The following is a 20,893-nucleotide window of genomic DNA, read 5'->3' on the forward strand; positions in this document are numbered from 1 at the left end:
CTGTCCTTAGTAGTAGGTACAATACTGTTGTCATATCAGGGTTATAGTAAAGTGTGTTTACTGTCTGTCCTTAGTAGTAGGTACAATACTGTTGTCATATCAGGGTTATAGTAAAGTGTGTTTACTGTCTGTCCTTAGTAGTAGGTACAATACTATTGTCATGTCAGGGTTATAGTAAAGTGTGTTTACTGTCCATCGTTAGTAGTAGGTACAATACTATTGTCATGTCAGGGTTATAGTAAAGTGTGATTACTGTCCGTCCTTAGTAGTAGGTACAATACTGTTGTCATATCAGGGTTATAGTAAAGTGTGTTTACTGTCTGTCCTTAGTAGTAGGTACAATACTGTTGTCATATCAGGGTTATAGTAAAGTGTGTTTACTGTCTGTCCTTAGCAGTAGGTACAATACTGTTGTCATATCAGGGTTATAGTAAGTGTGTTTACTGTCTGTGCTTAGTAGTAGGTACAATACTGTTGTCATATCAGGGTTATAGTAAGTGTGTTTACTGTCTGTCCTTAGTAGTAGGTACAATACTGTTGTCATATCAGGGTTATAGTAAAGTGTGTTTACTGTCTGTCCTTAGTAGTAGGTACAATACTGTTGTCATGTCAGGGTTATAGTAAAGAGTGCCACCAACATTTATAATTTGAACACATACAAGGATGAGTCCAAGTTAAAATGGGATCATTACCCACTAGTGCAATCATTATCAAGTGACCGAATAAAAATTTATACATTGACAAAATCATGCACAATATGAATATTAAATATCACATAAAATTGTAATTATTTCTTATGCATATCTCGCGTTTCTCCTATTACATAGTATAATGTGATTAAGATGAAATTTGCAACCAATAAATACTACATCAACTAAATCAAGACTGTTATAAGCAAGAAATGACTTGATTTAATAACTGAAACTGAAGGTCAAGGTGAAATGTCAATCTCTTAATAAAAAGCTTATATCTAACTATGTTGGGAAGGCATTTGAATGAAGTCTCTATTTAAGACAATTTTTGAGTTCACGATAAATATTGGGTTTTAACTACAAATGTGGCTGATATTAATAAAATTGATATGATCTCCAAAAATAATACTTGTGTATGTATCTCCCTGCCTGTATTACCTGTTAAAATGATTTAAAAGAAAGTGAGTGAGTGAGTGCATGTGATATCGAAGAAATGACTAGATGTCTTTAATTGAGGTCAAAGGTCAAGATCTTAAAATGAAGCTAGTACCTGATTGTAAAGGGATAGACATTTGAATGAAGTCGCTATGTATTATAGTTTTAGAGTTAAATAGCAATTATTGATTTTTAAATCCAAATATATCGGCCATTTGGTCAAATTTGCATATATTGCAAACAAAGTGCTGTGCAATAACACCTATGTGTCAGGTATGAATGAAAATGTACATTGCATGTCTGAGAAATGACATATTACAGGACGGTTGGATGGATGGAGAAAGCCCATTGTAATACCTGGGGAAAAGATTTGAATCCCAAAGTATTACAAAGCTGCTAGAATGTTCACTGCATGAAGTAGTTTATGTAAATTGCATGATAACATTGGCAAATGACAGAGGACATATATGATGTTTATTTGCATTGACTATAGGCAAGGCTGATTGCAAGCTGCTTGAGACAATGAGAGTTCTTGGCACCTTACCTGAAGTATATTTGAATAAATAAATAAATTGAATATAATCCAATAAAACCAGACCTGGAAGTACTTTGCACATCAATGAAATTTAAAATGACATGTTTTACATTTTTGAGGCACATGTACAGTACAGAGTAATATATGCAATGTTCATTTGTAGAATTGGCCAAAAGGACCTTGAAATACATTGCAGACCAAAGTAGATTTAAATATGTGCAAAATTTAAATGTAGATCAATGACAGTGGACATTGAAACACCCTGTGATCTAAAGTAGATTTTAGTATACAATGTCGTGTATGCAAAGCTTAAATTTAGAACAATGGCTAATGACAATGGAACTTGAAACACACTGTGGTCTAAAGTAGATTTGAATCTCCCATTTGCAAATTTTAAAAGTAGAACAGACCAATGACAGAGGCCTTGAAGCATACTTCACATCAGTAGAATCGCCTGAGAATTCATAATTTATAAATAAATGTACTGTCAGTTACTGCAGCATAATTGGAAAATTGATAAATTTTGGTTGATGCCCGATTATTGAGGACACCAATTTCTTTCACAATCACATCTATTCCTCTTCATGAGACACCAGGACCACTGGTAAAACAAATAGTTGTCTGGCAGCATTTTGTCATACAACTTTAGCTCTACAAGACTCCCTCATTTTACTGACCATGGACATTGGTAGTGATCCAGGGACTTTGAAGATACTCTGTTAAAGACAAAAGAGAATGGTTGAAGACAATTAATCTAGTTTACAACAATAAGTCTACATTGAAGACACATCCAATGCTATTTGCCAATTACCATTCCATACCTTGCTGTGAGAGGTCATATTTCTGGTAATAATGGCAAGTTGTTATTACTAAATACACTGTATTACTTGTTACTGTTGCATTCCACAGTTCAACTTTGACTGCTGTATCACAAAGTGGGAGTTTTGTCCAGGGTATTTTCCAATTTTGCAGAATAGATCAAGAAAATATTAGGATATATATATATATTTATTTATTTATTTATTTATTTATTCAGGTAAACCAACGGGCATAAAGCCCATTTACAGGCACCTTTAAAAACAAATAAGGAAAAACAAGCACTAAAAAGATAAAACAAGGGGTAGCAATAACAGAAGTGACATGACATAAAAGGCAAACACAGAAATAAAAACAACAAAACAGGAAAAATTATTAAAAACACGCAGCCTGAAGCACACGCCGAAAGGCGGAAACAGGACTAAATAAATCTATGTTTGGATTTGCTTTAAAAACGTCATTACAAGTGGTTAAACATCTTAAAATTGGGGAATATTTTCTCAGATTTACTCTGGAGGCACTGATGCGAAAGATATGGTTATTACGTAACTGTCTGCTCTGTACATTAAAACAAACCTTGTACAAAATGGATGGACAATTATAGCGTGAATTGACCAGTTTGTAAACAAAAATAGCATCTAAAAACTTTCGCCTCCTCACCAGTGGGGGAAGCTTAAACCTAGCACATAGTGAATCGTAATCTATTGAAGTATATTGCACATTTGATTTAAAACATAAAAATTTAATAAATTTCTGCTGTACACGTTCGATTTTATCAATTTGAGTTACTTGCCATGGTGACCAAATTACACTGCAGTACTCAAGATGGCTTCTAACATGGGTCACATATAAAGATCTTAATGTAGAAATGTTGGAAAAATTGGCACATGTACGTTTGATAAAACCCATCATTCTAAAAGCTTTCCTGACAATACTATCAATATGGGTGTTAAAAGACATATGTGAAGAAAGTAGAATACCAAGATCTTTGATACTATGAACACGAACAAGGGGACCATCAGCAATACTGTAATTGTATGTAATCAGTTTCTTTTTGTTACTAAATGTAATTACATTACACTTCCCCACATTGAGCTTCAATTTCCATGTATTACACCATTTGTAGACATTATTAATGTCTGTTTGAAGAGAAATACAATCATCTTGTGTTCTAACTATGCGATATATTTTGGCATCGTCAGCATACATTGAGCACAATGATGACCCATGACTGTTATATATATATATATAACTCGGTGAGTATCAATCTGCTAAGACAGTGCTCTATACCGCAGTGGCGGCAGAGCGTAATAGTTTTGGTAGTACTGGAACTCTTTCTTTCAAGAAAGAGTTCCAGTACTACCAAAACTATATATATATATATATATATATACATAAAATGAAAGAAGACGAGTCTGATATTACATTGTGGAATTACACTACGGACCGTTTCACCAGAAGGATCGTCAGGTGTAATAGTGTGGTTTAATAGTATTCGTTAGCTATACATTCTGCTTTATGTACATAACTTGTGTGTGTTCACTGCGCTCAGTAAATACATTTGGCACCTAAAAGACAGCAACACTAATTACGACGTACACTGGTCAGTTCTCAAGCAGGCTTCCTCATACTCTAACGTTACCAAACGATGTCAACTATGCCTCTGGGAAAAATATTTTATTATAACTGCCGACAAATCAACGAACTTGAACAGCAGAACTGAATTAATCAGTAAATGCCGGCACGCTAACAAGTTCTTACTTAATAATACGTAACCTTTGTTGACAATATTTTTGTGTACACACAGCCGTCAGTGAACACACACAAGTTATGTACATAAAGCAGAATGTATAGCTAACGAATACTATTAAACCACACTATTACACCTGACGATCCTTCGGGTGAAACGGTCCGTAGTGTAATTCCACTATGTAATATCAGACTCGTCTTCTTTCATTTTATGTATGATAGATCTCCAAGGTGATCGAGCACTCTACTTGGCGAAAGAAGAATGAAATTATATGTATATATATATATATATATATATATATATATATATATATATATATATATATAATATATATATATATATAATATATATATAATAGTTTTATATATTTATTGTTTTTATTTTGTCAATTAATTATTTTTATGGCTGACACTGAAATTTCCTGTTATAAGGATCAATAAAGTTCTATTGTATTGTATTCATTATTATATTACTTGTGAACATGCTTTAAAAGAAGTTGGCAGTATGTAAATACTACAATGTGTCTGTGATAGGTAGAAATTGACTTCATTTTGATAATTGACCCTGGAGGTTAAGGTCAAAGGTCTCAAAAGATAGTTTGCATTTGATAATGTGGGGTACACATTTGAATGGCATTTCTATGGCCAGGTTTGAAAGAAATCATATATATTTTATGTCTGAAAAATGATGTATTATGGATGGATGCCAATAATGTTAATCAGAGATGAACTGAAAATGCTCCCATATACCTTTGTATAGTTTGTAGATGTAGTAAGTTTCATTGAATTTGGTGCAGCCGTTCTGCATGTGTAGCCCCATTTATGCAATCATTAATTATGCCCATTGTGGTGCGTCTTTTCCTAGTTTGTATGAACATTACATGTCTAAGTTTAATAATGGATCTAACTTTGTACGGCACCTTAATTTACAATTAGCTCACCAAAATTTTCGCCAGGTATCCACCATGGCTTCGTCAGTGTTTTCTGAAGTCACGACACATGCGTGACTTCAGACAATTGTCCCAAATTCTCGAAAGTTGGTAACGTCCCCCATCACGGTTCATAAATGCTTTTAAAGTCTGAATATGAATCACTTCCGTATCCTTCGAGTCACAATCCAAAATTGTAACATTGTCAGGGTGGAATGAATGACCTGGGTGATCCTTATGTAGATGTCTGGAGACCTCTGATGATGTGCATCTTGGTCTACGATGTTCACTTATTCTGACTTTCGGAGTCCTCTCTATTTCCCGATGTATCCCTCTTCACAGGTCTCATCATCGTGACCACTGCCCCTACACTTGATGTGATATGCTGGTCCACATGCAGACCTGACCATACTCCTTGAATATTTGGACTAAGCTCTCAAAAAGTCTCCTCACATAGGGTACACCAACCGAAACTGTACATCTCGAAGGTTCAGACTGTCTCTGTGTAGATGTAGTTTGGCTGATTTTGGTTTGCCGTTGACCCTAGTGACTCACTTTGGGTACCTACAGTTAGCATGGGCACAGCTTACATGTTCCAGCTCCCTATTAATTAAGGTTGTCCTTGTCCTCTCTGCTCTGTGGTGTAGAGTCCGGACTGCCCAACGCGTGTGTTGTAACGGATGGTTTGAACAGAAATGGCGATACTGGTCAGTATGGGTAGGTTTTTGATACATACTAGTTGATAGATGGCCATCGAGGTCATGATAAGGTAGGGTATCAAGGAATAGAGTTGTGTTGTCTAACTCTTCTTCTATGGTGAACTTGATATGTGGGTTAATACTGTTGAGATGGTTGGTGAATTAAACAGTATACCGGTACAGTTTCTTGATCATAGAGTGTATGTACATCATCCACACACCAAAACCACCACGCTGGGGGTGGCTAGTGGACAATGCTATCTGTTCAAACATACACAGCTTGCACTTCCAAAATGTCACAAGAAAACATTAATAATATGCAACAATACTCTGTACAGTGGTTTACTGTTATCTTTCTGGGCTTTCAATTTTCTATGGTAATCACTCTCTGGAAATATGTGCTCCAAGCTAGAATGAACTCTGAACGAATCTGTTAGAATGGCTATCTGAGGCAGACTGTACCACAGTTTACATAACACTCTACACTTCGCACTGATGGTATGGTACTGCAGTGCACAATCCAAATTCATTCTTTTCCCTTTTGATATAATTGTGATGTTAATTAATTTATTTTTTTGGATAATAAATCAATTTCAATTTCAATTTCAATAAATAAGTTCCATGACATGAACGACAGTGTTAACTTTCAACTTGACAGAGACACAATTGCAAATGCATTGATACAAATTGTATGTCGCTGGAGAGAACTATGAACCATTATACACCGAGAGATTTATTGATACAAATTGTATGTCGCTGGAGAGAACTGTGAACTGGTATACACTGAGAGATTTATTGATACAAATTGTATGTCGCTGGAGAGAACTGTGAACCGGTATACACCGAGAGATTCATTGGTACAAATTGTATGTCGCTGGAGAGAACTGTGAACCGGTATACACCGAGAGATTCATTGGTACAAATTGTATGTCGCTGGAGAGAACTGTGAACCGTTATACACCGAGAGATTTATTGATACAAATTGTATGTCGCTGGAGAGAACTATGAACCGTTATACACCGAGAGATTCATTGGTACAAATTGTATGTCGCTGGAGAGAACTGTGAACCGGTATACACCGAGAGATTTATTGATACAAATTGTATGTCGCTGGAGAGAACTGTGAACCGGTATACACCGAGAGATTTATTGATACAAATTGTATGTCGCTGGAGAGAACTGTGAACCAGTATACACCGAGAGATTCATTGGTACAAATTGTATGTCGCTGGAGAGAACTGTGAACCGTTATACACCGAGAGATTTATTGATACAAATTGTATGTCGCTGGAGAGAACTGTGAACTGGTATACACCGAGAGATTTATTGATACAAATTGTATGTCGCTGGAGAGAACTGTGAACCGTTATACACCGAGAGATTTATTGATACAAATTGTATGTCTCTGGAGAGAACTGTGAACTGGTATACACCGAGAGATTCATTGGTACAAATTGTATGTCGCTGGAGAGAACTGTGAACTGGTATACACCGAGAGATTCATTGGTACAAATTGTATGTCGCTGGAGAGAACTGTGAACTGGTATACACTGAGAGATTTATTGATACAAATTGTATGTCGCTGGAGAGAACTGTGAACCGTTACACACCGAGAGATTTATTGATACAAATTGTATGTCGCTGGAGAGAACTGTGAACTGGTATACACCGAGAGATTTATTGATACAAATTGTATGTCGCTGGAGAGAACTGTGAACCGTTATACACCGAGAGATTTATTGATACAAATTGTATGTCGCTGGAGAGAACTGTGAACCGTTATACACCGAGAGATTTATTGATACAAATTGTATGTCGCTGGAGAGAACTGTGAACTGGTATACACCGAGAGATTTATTGATACAAATTGTATGTCGCTGGAGAGAACTGTGAACCGTTATACACCGAGAGATTCATTGGTACAAATTGTATGTCGCTGGAGAGAACTGTGAACTGGTATACACTGAGAGATTTATTGATACAAATTGTATGTCGCTGGAGAGAACTGTGAACCGGTATACACCAAGAGATTCATTGGTACAAATTGTATGTCGCTGGAGAGAACTGTGAACCGGTATACACCGAGAGATTCATTGATACAAATTGTATGTCGCTGGAGAGAACTGTGAACTGGTATACACCGAGAGATTTATTGATACAAATTGTATGTCGCTGGAGAGAACTGTGAACCGGTATACACCGAGAGATTTATTGATACAAATTGTATGTCGCTGGAGAGAACTGTGAACCGGTATACACCGAGAGATTTATTGATACAAATTGTATGTCGCTGGAGAGAACTGTGAACCGGTATACACCGAGAGATTTATTGATACAAATTGTATGTCGCTGGAGAGAACTGTGAACCGTTATACACCGAGAGATTCATTGGTACAAATTGTATGTCGCTGGAGAGAACTGTGAACTGGTATACACTGAGAGATTTATTGATACAAATTGTATGTCGCTGGAGAGAACTATGAACCGTTATACACCGAGAGATTCATTGGTACAAATTGTATGTCGCTGGAGAGAACTATGAACCGTTATACACCGAGAGATTCATTGGTACAAATTGTATGTCGCTGGAGAGAACTGTGAACCGTTATACACCGAGAGATTCATTGATACAAATTGTATGTCGCTGGAGAGAACTATGAACCGGTATACACCGAGAGATTCATTGATACAAATTGTATGTCGCTGGAGAGAACTATGAACCGGTATACACCGAGAGATTCATTGGTACAAATTGTATGTCGCTGGAGAGAACTATGAACTGGTATACACCGAGAGATTCATTGGTACAAATTGTATGTCGCTGGAGAGAACTGTGAACCGGTATACACCGAGAGATTCATTGGTACAAATTGTATGTCGCTGGAGAGAACTATGAACCGTTATACACTGAGAGATTCATTGATACAAATTGTATGTCGCTGGAGAGAACTGTGAACCGTTATACACCAAGAGATTCATTGGTACAAATTGTATGTCGCTGGAGAGAACTATGAACCATTATACACCGAGAGATTTATTGATACAAATTGTATGTCGCTGGAGAGAACTGTGAACTGGTATACACTGAGAGATTTATTGATACAAATTGTATGTCGCTGGAGAGAACTGTGAACTGGTATACACCGAGAGATTCATTGGTACAAATTGTATGTCGCTGGAGAGAACTGTGAACCGTTATACACCGAGAGATTCATTGATACAAATTGTATGTCGCTGGAGAGAACTGTGAACCGTTATACACCAAGAGATTCATTGGTACAAATTGTATGTCGCTGGAGAGAACTGTGAACTGGTATACACCAAGAGATTCATTGGTACAAATTGTATGTCGCTGGAGAGAACTGTGAACCGGTATACACCGAGAGATTTATTGATACAAATTGTATGTCGCTGGAGAGAACTGTGAACCGGTATACACCGAGAGATTCATTGGTACAAATTGTATGTCGCTGGAGAGAACTGTGAACCGGTATACACCGAGAGATTCATTGATACAAATTGTATGTCGCTGGAGAGAACTGTGAACTGGTATACACTGAGAGATTTATTGATACAAATTGTATGTCGCTGGAGAGAACTGTGAACTGGTATACACCGTGAGATTCATTGGTACAAATTGTATGTCGCTGGAGAGAACTGTGAACTGGTATACACCAAGAGATTCATTGGTACAAATTGTATGTCGCTGGAGAGAACTGTGAACCGGTATACACCGAGAGATTCATTGATACAAATTGTATGTCGCTGGAGAGAACTGTGAACTGGTATACACTGAGAGATTTATTGATACAAATTGTATGTCGCTGGAGAGAACTGTGAACTGGTATACACCGTGAGATTCATTGGTACAAATTGTATGTCGCTGGAGAGAACTGTGAACCGGTATACACCGAGAGATTCATTGATACAAATTGTATGTCGCTGGAGAGAACTGTGAACTGGTATACACTGAGAGATTTATTGATTCAAATTGTATGTCGCTGGAGAGAACTGTGAACTGGTATACACCAAGAGATTCATTGGTACAAATTGTATGTCTCTGGAGAGAACTGTGAACTGGTATACATCGAGAGAGTCATTTATTCTTGAACAATGCCTTACATGTAACATTACCTGCGAACCATGTTTACCGCAGAGCATGTAGTGAGCGGCCCATTCACATAACACGTTTGGTAATCTAGTAACGAAGCTCGAAAAGAGCAAGTGTCAATTTTTAGTGACAATGAAATGGTGACGAGGTGGTATGAATTTTTCTGAGTGATGTTTTCAGTATGAACAGAAGAACAGAAAATGCTTCACTGCAATGGCCATCAGTGATATCAATGAAAACCTGTTCTAATAAGTAACCAATCATGTACCAAGATAATGATAACAGCAAGTAGTTTCAAAACTCCCCCAGACAAGCTCTCCACATCAGGAAATGGCCATGGGGCACATGAAACTGTTGATACATTTTGTATACGATGGGTCATATTCAAATTTTCACAGATCACACTGCACTAAGAGATTTACACAACTGTGTTACATAGATGAACAGTGAGGATATGATTTGCTCTACAAAGATAACAGAAAGTCTCTCTTGGTATAGGCCCTAATTGCCAAAGTTCGTCAATTATGCAAATGAGCAATTAATTGACAGCACTAAATTTCATTAAGAACTATCATATCTCTGTATGATCAATATCTGTTACAAGTTTCATCAAATTTTATAATGCCCTTCTGGGTGCATAACCTGAGTTACAAACATTCATTTATTATGCAAATTTGCCCTTAAGAAGCACACTGTATGAAAATATCTCTTCAAAACATTCCAACAGAAATATTAAATTTAACTTTCCAACACACCATACTTTCCCTGTTTTTTTAACCACGATTTGGAAAGCCTGGTAACAGAAGAAGAAGGGGATTTCAGATACGTGTTGCATAGATTCCTATACCTTGCACCATAACTTTCGGTTGAAGCTTAGTTGCAAAACCCGGACAATATACGTGGATCTTACCTGCTCATGACATTATCTTTCAGTAATAAACTACTTTCCAATTTAAAGAAAGAAAGAAATTGTCCTAATTTATTCGGAAAAATCAGAAAAATCATGGAAAAAACGTCTTTCAGGAGATACATGTAATTTGTAAAGTTAACTCAATACAGCAGCCATTTCTATAAAGTGAAATACGACCTCTGAACAGTTCTCTCACTGTAAAACAAGTCATTGAAAATGACATACCCCCGCTATGATTGGGTTTTAAGGAACTGGCAGTTTATGTTGTCATTTTCAAACATGGTTGATGTTGTTTGGCCTCATATGGTTGTTTTTGATATCACTACTCTGTTCAAGCATTATGTTATGGCTTTGGACATGAAAACTGCACCAACAAAATGGCTGCCAGGCAGCCATATCGGATTGTATCATGACGAAAATGGATATGCACATGTATGTCACAGAACACTGTGCTAATACCAACTTTGTATGAGATCTGTTCAAGCATGTCTGAGTTATGGCTTTGGATATGGAAAATTCACAAACAAAATGGCTGCCAGGCAGCCATATTGGATCGTATCACGACAACAATGAATATGCACATGTATGTCATAGAACACTGTCCTAATACCAACTTTGAACGAGATCTGTTCAAGCATGTCTGAGTTATATTTGGACATGGAAAATTCGCAAACAAAATGGCTGCCAGGCAGCCATATCGGATTGTACCACGACGAAAATGGATATGCACATGTATGTCATAAAACACTGTCCTAATACCAACTTTGTATGAGATCTGTTTACGCATGTCTGAGTTATGGCTTTGGATCGACAGGGAAAATTCGCAAACAAAATGGCTGCTAGGCGGCCATATTGGATCGTATCGTAAAACAAATTAATGTGCATATGTATGCCATGATAGTATGTTACCCCTGTACCAAGTTTGAAAAAAATTGGTCCAGGCATCTCCAAGAAACGGCTGCGGACGGACGGACGGACGGACGGACAGACGGAACCCAATCCATAAGTCCCTCGCCGGACGAATTAACTAACAAGTGCTAGTGCTTTTATATCTTTGTATGATCCGTAGATGTAGCAAGTTTCATTGAATTTGGTGCAGCCGTTATGCATGTATAGCCCCATTTATCAAATCATTAATTATGCTAATTAACATTAATTATGAAGGCCACTCCCACCAAAAACTAATCAGCACTAAGTTACAGTCTGACAATGCCACATAGTAAATTGTAGAACATTTGCTTCAGTACTTTTTGAGATATCAGTGGAACAACATTTCTGCACAGACAGACAGACAGACAGACAGACATCGCCACGACATCAGCTCTCATACGGGAGCTAAAAATGCAGAAATAAGGTAAAAGTTACACACTGCACTACAAAATCTCATGATAGGTCAAGTTGTGTTCTGCGGTGATGTAGTAAGTCACTCACATACTTCATTCCGTAGTCATAATATTTCAGATTTTTACACGAGGGTCTATGCAGTTTGTGTGACTGTGTACTTGATATGGGTGATAAATTTACATCTACTGTCTATTGCTGTAATTGTTGTACATGTAAAGCAAGGGAGTATGTAAAGCAGGCCTGAGATAGTCAACACAAGACTCTTGTCATGTATAAACTGTTGGTTACTTTTCAAATTTCTCATGACATTTTGTCATGGGAATTGCATTCAATATGTGTAGTTTTGGTCGATTGAAATCATAACAATTTTGTTGATAAAGGGATATTCACTATTTGTTTACAGTAAAGGAAACCCTGGAATGGCAACAACACGTTCATCTATATGTAGGGATTATACCAATACAATATCCCAATAAAATGATAATAAACATCTATCCGTTTATTATGGTTTGTTAATTTATGCGAGTATAGGTATAAGCTGAGCAGATTCACACATTTGAAGGTTTTTTCAATGATAAGAGAGTAATGTTTACTCGAGAGTACTGTTGGATAATGGGTGAGGGCCCATTGCTGATCTCTTTCTTGTCTGATATAATGCACTATGATTAATTTTTGTCCCTTTGTCTTTGAAGATAGTGGCAGGTCAAAGCTCAATATCTCATGTGAAAGTTCATTATGCACGCGTATGTACACACTAAAATGAGTATTATTATATGTCACATATACTGGACCACCCCTGTATGCATTGTTTACAATGGAGAAAGTGTGACACAGTGGTCTGTATATTGGACCAGCCCCTGTATGCATTGTTTACAATTGAGAAAGTGTGACGTAGTGGTCTGTATATTGGACCACCCCTGTATGCATTGTTTACAATGGAGAAAGTGTGACACAGTGGTCTGTATATTGGACCAGCCCCTGTATGCATTGTTTACAATGGAGAAAGTGTGACACAGTGGTCTGTATATTGGACCAGTCCCTGTATGCATTGTTTACAATTGAGAAAGTGTGACGTAGTGGTCTGTATATTGGACCACCCCTGTATGCATTGTTTACAATGGAGAAAGTGTGACACAGTGGTCTGTATATTGGACCAGCCCCTGTATGCATTGTTTACAATTGAGAAAGTGTGACGTAGTGGTCTGTATATTGGACCACCCCTGTATGCATTGTTTACAATGGAGAAAGTGTGACGTAGTGGTCTGTATATTGGACCACCCCTGTATGCATTGTTTACAATGGAGAAAGGGTGACGTAGTGGTCTGTATATTGGACCACCCCTGTATGCATTGTTTACAATTGAGAAAGTGTGACGTAGTGGTCTGTATATTGGACCACCCCTGTATGCATTGTTTACAATGGAGAAAGTGTGACACAGTGGTCTGTATATTGGACCAGCCCCTGTATGCATTGTTTACAATGGAGAAAGTGTGACGTAGTGGTCTGTATATTGGACCAGCCCCTGTATGCATTGTTTACAATGGAGAAAGTGTGACACAGTGGTCTGTATATTGGACCAGTCCCTGTATGCATTGTTTGCAATGGGGAAAGTGTGACGTAGTGGTCTGTATATTGGACCAGCCCCTGTATGCATTGTTTACAATGGAGAAAGGGTGACACAGTGGTCTGTATATTGGACCAGTCCCTGTATGCATTGTTTGCAATGGGGAAAGTGTGACACAGTGGTCTGTATATTGGACCACCCCTGTATGCATTGTTTACAATGGAGAAAGTGTGACACAGTGGTCTGTATATTGGACCAGTCCCTGTATGCATTGTTTGCAATTGAGAAAGTGTGACGTAGTGGTCTGTATATTGGACCAGCCCCTGTATGCATTGTTTGCAATGGAGAAAGTGTGACACAGTGGTCTGTATATTGGACCAGCCCCTGTATGCATTGTTTGCAATGGAGAAAGTGTGACGTAGTGGTCTGTATATTGGACCAGCCCCTGTATGCATTGTTTACAATGGAGAAAGTGTGACGTAGTGGTCTGTATATTGGACCAGCCCCTGTATGCATTGTTTACAATGGAGAAAGTGTGACGTAGTGGTCTGTATATTGGACCAGCCCCTGTATGCATTGTTTGCAATGGAGAAAGTGTGACACAGTGGTCTGTATATTGGACCAGCCCCTGTATGCATTGTTTGCAATGGAGCAAGTGTGACGTAGTGGTCTGTATATTGGACCAGCCCCTGTATGCATTGTTTGCAATGGAGAAAGTGTGACACAGTGGTCTGTATATTGGACCAGCCCCTGTATGCATTGTTTACAATGGAGAAAGTGTGACACAGTGGTCTGTATATTGGACCAGCCCCTGTATGCATTGTTTACAATGGAGAAAGTGTGACGTAGTGGTCTGTATATTGGACCAGCCCCTGTATGCATTGTTTACAATGGAGAAAGTGTGACACAGTGGTCTGTATATTGGACCAGCCCCTGTATGCATTGTTTGCAATGGAGAAAGTGTGACGTAGTGGTCTGTATATTGGACCAGCCCCTGTATGCATTGTTTGCAATGGAGAAAGTGTGACGTAGTGGTCTGTATATTGGACCAGCCCCTGTATGCATTGTTTGCAATGGAGCAAGTGTGACGTAGTGGTCTGTATATTGGACCAGCCCCTGTATGCATTGTTTGCAATGGAGAAAGTGTGACGTAGTGGTCTGTATATTCCATTATTATATGTCACATATATTGGACCAGTCTCGATATGCATTGATTTCAATGGAGAAGGTGATAATGACATAGCGGCCCGTATCCAAAATAAATGATCCTATGGCGAACATCACACAATCTATTTTGATGCCAGCACTGCTATTTTGTACATGTGTAATATGACAACCCGGCATTCTGAAGTACTAGTTATCCTGAACACAATGATATGACCAAAATGATTGACATGTGACTTTGTTTTGTACATTATGCAAATGAGGTGTCCAAGCAAAAATGCGTAGAAACCCGTATATAGTATAGTAATCTGATGCTATTTTAATATTTTATGTAAAATTTGAAAAAATTCAGTTCAATTCATCTTTAACACCATAGATACAGTTCTGCATGGTTTTGATCATGAGTTGAATTAGGTCAATTTGAATACTTTTATACAAGTGATTGTTATCAGCATATGCATGATGATAGACAGAATGTGAAATTACAAGATCAAAAAGAGGTTGGTTGTACAAAACTAGTTCCTGACATGAAATTCCTTGCATGAAAATGAATTCCCAGATAATATATAATAAAAATATTATAGCCTTGATATAGGACGATATGCCCTTAGTGCAGGGATTCGATCAACACTCCGCTGTATGCATTGTGCTGATCATATCCTTGCACCTCGGGCATATAACCCAATATAAAGGCAATAATATATAAGCTTCCAGTCTTAGTACATAAAATGTGAAATATTATAAATATGGCCACCATTCAACCATTATTGCCAAGGTCATAAAACAAAGTATTGTGCATATTAGACTACTGTTTCTGAAATTTGTGCCAGGTTTGGTTGAAGACGGCCCATATACATCAAAGAGGTCACCGAGTGTACATGTGAATTTCCAATGTTTTGGCTTTTTGATTTGCATGACCTTGAAAATAAAGGTCAAGGTCCAAGTTCAAGGTCTCATTAGGAAGCCCATTATGGATAACATGGGTGTAGGCACTCAAATGAGGTCCCTATCTTAGCTTTCAGTGTTGTCCATACACTGGCCATTCAGGAGTAAATGGGAATATGGTCAGTCTTGAACTGGCAACCAGCAGATTCAGAGCCAGTCACTCTAGCCATAATGACCAACAAAATGGCCTTATTGAAAAGTGTCAGTAGCTGCATGTACTCTATTTGTGATGTGTACTTTGTCATCATTTTGGTTGTTCATTGTGACTGTTCATGTCAATCAATATAGCAAGCACTCAAGAAATTAAAAGGAAACTTGATTAAGTACATACCTGCATAAATACATGGCAGTCAACATTTTTTGCACTGGTTGTAATCTTTTTGAATGCTTCAACAACATTGGGGAATGTTGTAGTCTTCATGAGGAGATCCTGGTTTAAGCCTAGCAGTGTGAGTGCTACACGAAATACAATCTTTGATCCTTCGTAAAATAAACTATCCCATATCCTTAGTACTGTCTGTAAGACAAGTCAAACATCAAATAAAACAGTTACTCAAAAAAGAAACATGCACATTTAGGGGAAGATTCTATATCAAAATATCTGTTGCCCGATTCATTTCTGCAAAATGTTTTAGTCGTCTCAAAATATCCTCAATAGGTGATAATAATAAGCCTGTAAAATGAGCACACATTGTGAGCTCAACTGCAGGTTTTAGTGTCTTAGTGACTCTAAAATGTCTGATAACAAGTAATTGACAATTCTGACTTTCACATGCATTGATTATTTCTTAACATTAGTATTGAAATCTCTGTTTGTTGTTGATAAAGGGAGCCCTACATTTGTAATCTCTGTTTGTTGTTGAAGAAGGGAGCCCTACATTTGTAATCTCTGTTTGTTGTTGAAGAAGGGAGCCCTACATTTGCTTGTAATCTCTGTTTGTTGTTGATGAAGGGAGCCCTACATTTGTAATCTCTGTTTGTTGTTGAAGAAGGGAGCCCTACATGTGTAATCTCTGTTTGTTGTTGAAGAAGGGAGCCCTACATTTGTAATCTCTGTTTTTTGTTGATGAAGGGAGCCCTACATTTGTAATCTCTGTTTGTTGTTGATGAAGGGAACCGTACACTTAAATATCAAATATCAGTATTGAAGCTAATGAGTTCACGCCTTGTGCTTTGTCTCTTTTAGCCTCTCAAGTTCACTTCAGTTTTCCCCTCCTCATACTTCGTTTTGGGCTGCGACAACTACACTGAAGAGTTTATTTAGATTCTAAGGCAATATCCATGTTTTATTGTGGCTAATCACCAAGTGTTCAAAATGTCCTCACTCTTCTATTCAAGTCTTGCTCTAATTTCCAAGAGAATGAAAGTTTGTGGTGATCCTTTGCTAAGGAGAGTCAACGCCTCCACCTCGCAGCGACTGAAAGCACTGGATTTTAATATGCAAAACCACCACTAGGAGGGGATGCTCTTCATGTAAATACAAACAACGTCAAATTCCTATTGTAGACAGTTAATTGTCGTCAGTCATACCTGTCACCTGTTAAGAAAGCAAGAAGTATTTGCCACAACAACCTCATTACAATTCCACTTCCTTCTATTGTGAAAGCTTTTCACCGTCCTGTGATCCCAAGATACAGTATGCAAGTTCTACAGAACACAATGACTAAACCTGTGATCAGTTGCAACAATCTCATCCCTATTTCAACTCAGCCAGCTGTTTCTTTATCACCCAAGTAGATAAATACTGTGCTCTTCAACGCTCATTCAGTCAACACTCCGATTAAAACTGAAATCACATCCTTTATTAAAGAATATGAAGTTCAACTTATGTTCCTTACTGAAACCTGGTTGAAAGCCAAGGGTGACGAAGCTAAGTGTGCAGATTTAACACCAGCTGGCTAACAAATTAAATGATTTCCTCGTCCCACATGAGGAGGCGGTCTTGCCGTCATCTACAATGACATCTTTTCCTTGTGCATTTTGTACCAAAGTAAGTTTCCATATGAACACACCACTTTTGAACTCGCCCAGATATCACTTTCTCTACCGTAGCATGTAATTAATTAATTATATAACTTTTTCTCTTTGTATCATCCTCCACCAAGTGGAACGAACTGATTCACTGATTCACAGTTCATCAACCAGATTCTAAGTCTTCTTGAGCACTGCAACAATACTAGTCCATTACTTCAATCAAAGAATCTTGGAAAGCCAAACCTGCAAGCAATTGTTCAGTGTGTCACTACATAATAAATATTCACTTTATTGCCAAAAAAGAAAAGTATCTAATATCATACATGTCAACTAAATATTTAAAGACATTGGAAACGTTGGAGGCAAAAAAAAAGAAGCTTTTCACTAATCAAGTATGGCTCTACCTCAAATTTGGTATGCAATGTAAAGGGCCGAATGAGTTGGAAATGCATTACTAATACAACTACAGAGGTAAATGACAGTGAGAGGAGAAAGTGAGTCAGAAAGTCATCTGTTAATATATCCCACATAAGGCTAAGTTTTCCTAAAACCACCCTTTATATTAATTGGTAAGCTGTTCCACAGTTTAGCACTTTCAAATGAGATTCACAATTGACCAGCAGTGTGAGGAATGGCTAGGTTTCTCTCAAGTTTATGCCTGCTAATTCGACTATGATCAACAGTTTGAAAATAGTCGTTAAGGTTATGAGGAAGGTTTCCATTGTACTGTGCTACCAACATTATTTCCTCTAGTTTACTTCCTCAGCGCTTCTTTGATTTCTTTAACAAGATGCAGAATGCACACCAGGCAGTGTCCTCCACTGGATAGACGACGTGTAACTCGGTCTAGTACATCTATGCCAGACCATGCACTCACCATCCCAGTTGCTAGAACTAGAACCTACTCACTGGAGAGAAGCTTCATGCACTCGGCTGGCGGGATATGGAACAGTCTTCCTGAGTATGTTGTTGCAGACATCTCTGGCACTGGACTCCAAGCCTTCAAAGGCCGGTCACATGGTTTCCTTCTGACTAGGCCATAACTGATGGTTCTTTTTATTTTTCTTCATTTGATCTGCAGTGAACCATTTGATTGGCCTACTGGAGCATCACTTATGTTAATAATAATAATAATAATAATTTATTCCCACGTACAAAAAAACCCCCAAAAAATGTTTTGAACCTCTCGCCATTACCGCACAAATTGCCACGTCATTTAAGAGACGAGATCACGCGAGAATTTGGGACGCGACTTCACTATCATGGCTGACACGTTCAAAGTATCTGCCTTCCGTAGCATAGGCAAACGAAGAGCTATGTTTGCTATCCTTGAAAGTTGAAAGCTATAATTATTGTGCAATTGTTGTATATAGTTTCTGGTTGTATCGGCAAGTTCATTTTACATGACATACAGAAGTGTCACATTGTCACTTTTTATTACTTTTGTGCTACATTCTAGCTATTGATTTTCGCCCCTGAATTGAAAATAAAACCAACAGAAGTTATCGTACATTGTCAATCACCGGTAGTGAAAACAATACATTGTACATGTCGAAATCGTTGCCACAGCCACAGAGGAATCACAAGTCACGGTGGTTGTGTCTGTAACATTTATAAGTATATTTGATATTTGGAACTACAGTTGAAGAAACCTGTAGACCCGTTTGCATAAGGTGTCCGTCGTCCCTTCGTACGAGTTGAGCAACATAGACCCCTGCATGCTGCACCGTCTGCAAACAGGGCTATCTTGGCAGTAATGTTTGTTCTGATGAGCGTGAATGTCACATTGAGTGATCAGTTTTACCTATCTACGTTACCTACTTCACTTCAATGTCGACAGACGATCCAAAAAATTTTTATTTCTCAGCAGGTGACTATATAAACTGCTCAATGTGCGACAGGCGATGGTATTTATTCAAGGGCATGCAATGAAACATAACGACGTGATACATTTTACAACGTCAATGATAATTGCATGGCAGACGCAGACCTCACTGTGCTTCTTGTGACATGCGTTCATTTTGACAATGGTACCGATCATTATCAGGAGAAAGTGGCTCAACTCTGGGAAAAATCACTGTATAAACAAGTTTTGCCTCATAACACAAGCAAATTCACTTTCAATTATCAATCTATTACAAATATTTATGGAAGGAATGTTAGCAAATGCCCAGCTCGCTAAATAGTTCAACACATACCCCTCTCCGAATGCATAGACTTCGATACTTGACGTGCGATCATACGATAAAATTTTTAGGCTGCAGTGCATCATCACATCCCAGTTCGCGTACATATAATCATGGATGTGTAAGATAATGTCGTCAAGATCATCGCTATAAGAAAGCCGTGTTGGCATGTATTTTATTTCCAGCAAAATTCCACAATATATCAAGCTGCCCAGGTTTACTTGTGTGACGGTGTGAGCCGCCACCTCGTAAAGTTTGTTTAGTAGTTTATTAGTTACCATATTAATTACTACTTACTGTTTGTTAGACCAAAAGCGTGTTATTGGGACAGCTAGTACTTTTACTTTGTAGAGCTGGGTCATTTTCGCTATTTCTGGACCAATCTGGAAGAACTACGTCACCTCCGGACAGTTAGTAACATTGTAGCCAGTTTGAGCGGGAAATACCCAGGTTTACATGTGGTTTGTAGTTTTACAGAGAGTTGAGCGTGAACCGCAGAGTAGTGCGGACCGGTGCGTTGTAAGGTCCGGTTAGTTGTAGTATGCAGACCATAGTATGTAAGGGTCTGGTATTGCAAACCTGTGAACTGTAGTGCGTTGATGACGGAGAATAAAGTATGGCTGATGTGTTGAATTGTAGGCGATTAGTTATCGTTTAATTCGCATCCTGTGGGACGTTAACCCCACGGCAAGGATGCGCTCCAATATAACTCAGCAGCGGGAACCCAAGGTAAATTTTCACAGCTCTGTCTATGGCTGATGGTCTGATCGGCTGGGGAATAGACAGGCAATTGTGACACTTGCATAACTACATAGTCTAATTAATATTACAATTCACCGCT

The 20,893-nt window shown here is 38.1% G+C and overlaps 1 protein-coding gene across 2 annotated transcripts in view; it reads right to left on the reverse strand.

Moving 5' to 3' along the window:
• Positions 1–887: 887 nt before the first annotated feature.
• LOC144442224 (growth hormone-regulated TBC protein 1-A-like) overlaps positions 888–20,893 on the reverse strand; it is a 135,445-nt gene continuing 115,439 nt past the window's right edge. For both annotated transcript variants that reach the window (XM_078131505.1, XM_078131504.1), the window contains 2 exons: positions 16,224–16,409; positions 888–2,378 (listed from right to left, as the gene is read on the reverse strand). In XM_078131505.1, the coding sequence (XP_077987631.1) occupies positions 2,298–2,378; positions 16,224–16,409 (267 nt within the window). In that variant the 3' untranslated portion in view covers positions 888–2,297. The remainder of the gene's footprint in view (positions 2,379–16,223; positions 16,410–20,893) is intronic.

Source organism: Glandiceps talaboti, chromosome 11, assembly GCF_964340395.1.
Source record: "Glandiceps talaboti chromosome 11, keGlaTala1.1, whole genome shotgun sequence".
NCBI classification, from domain to species: Eukaryota; Metazoa; Hemichordata; class Enteropneusta; family Spengelidae; genus Glandiceps; species Glandiceps talaboti.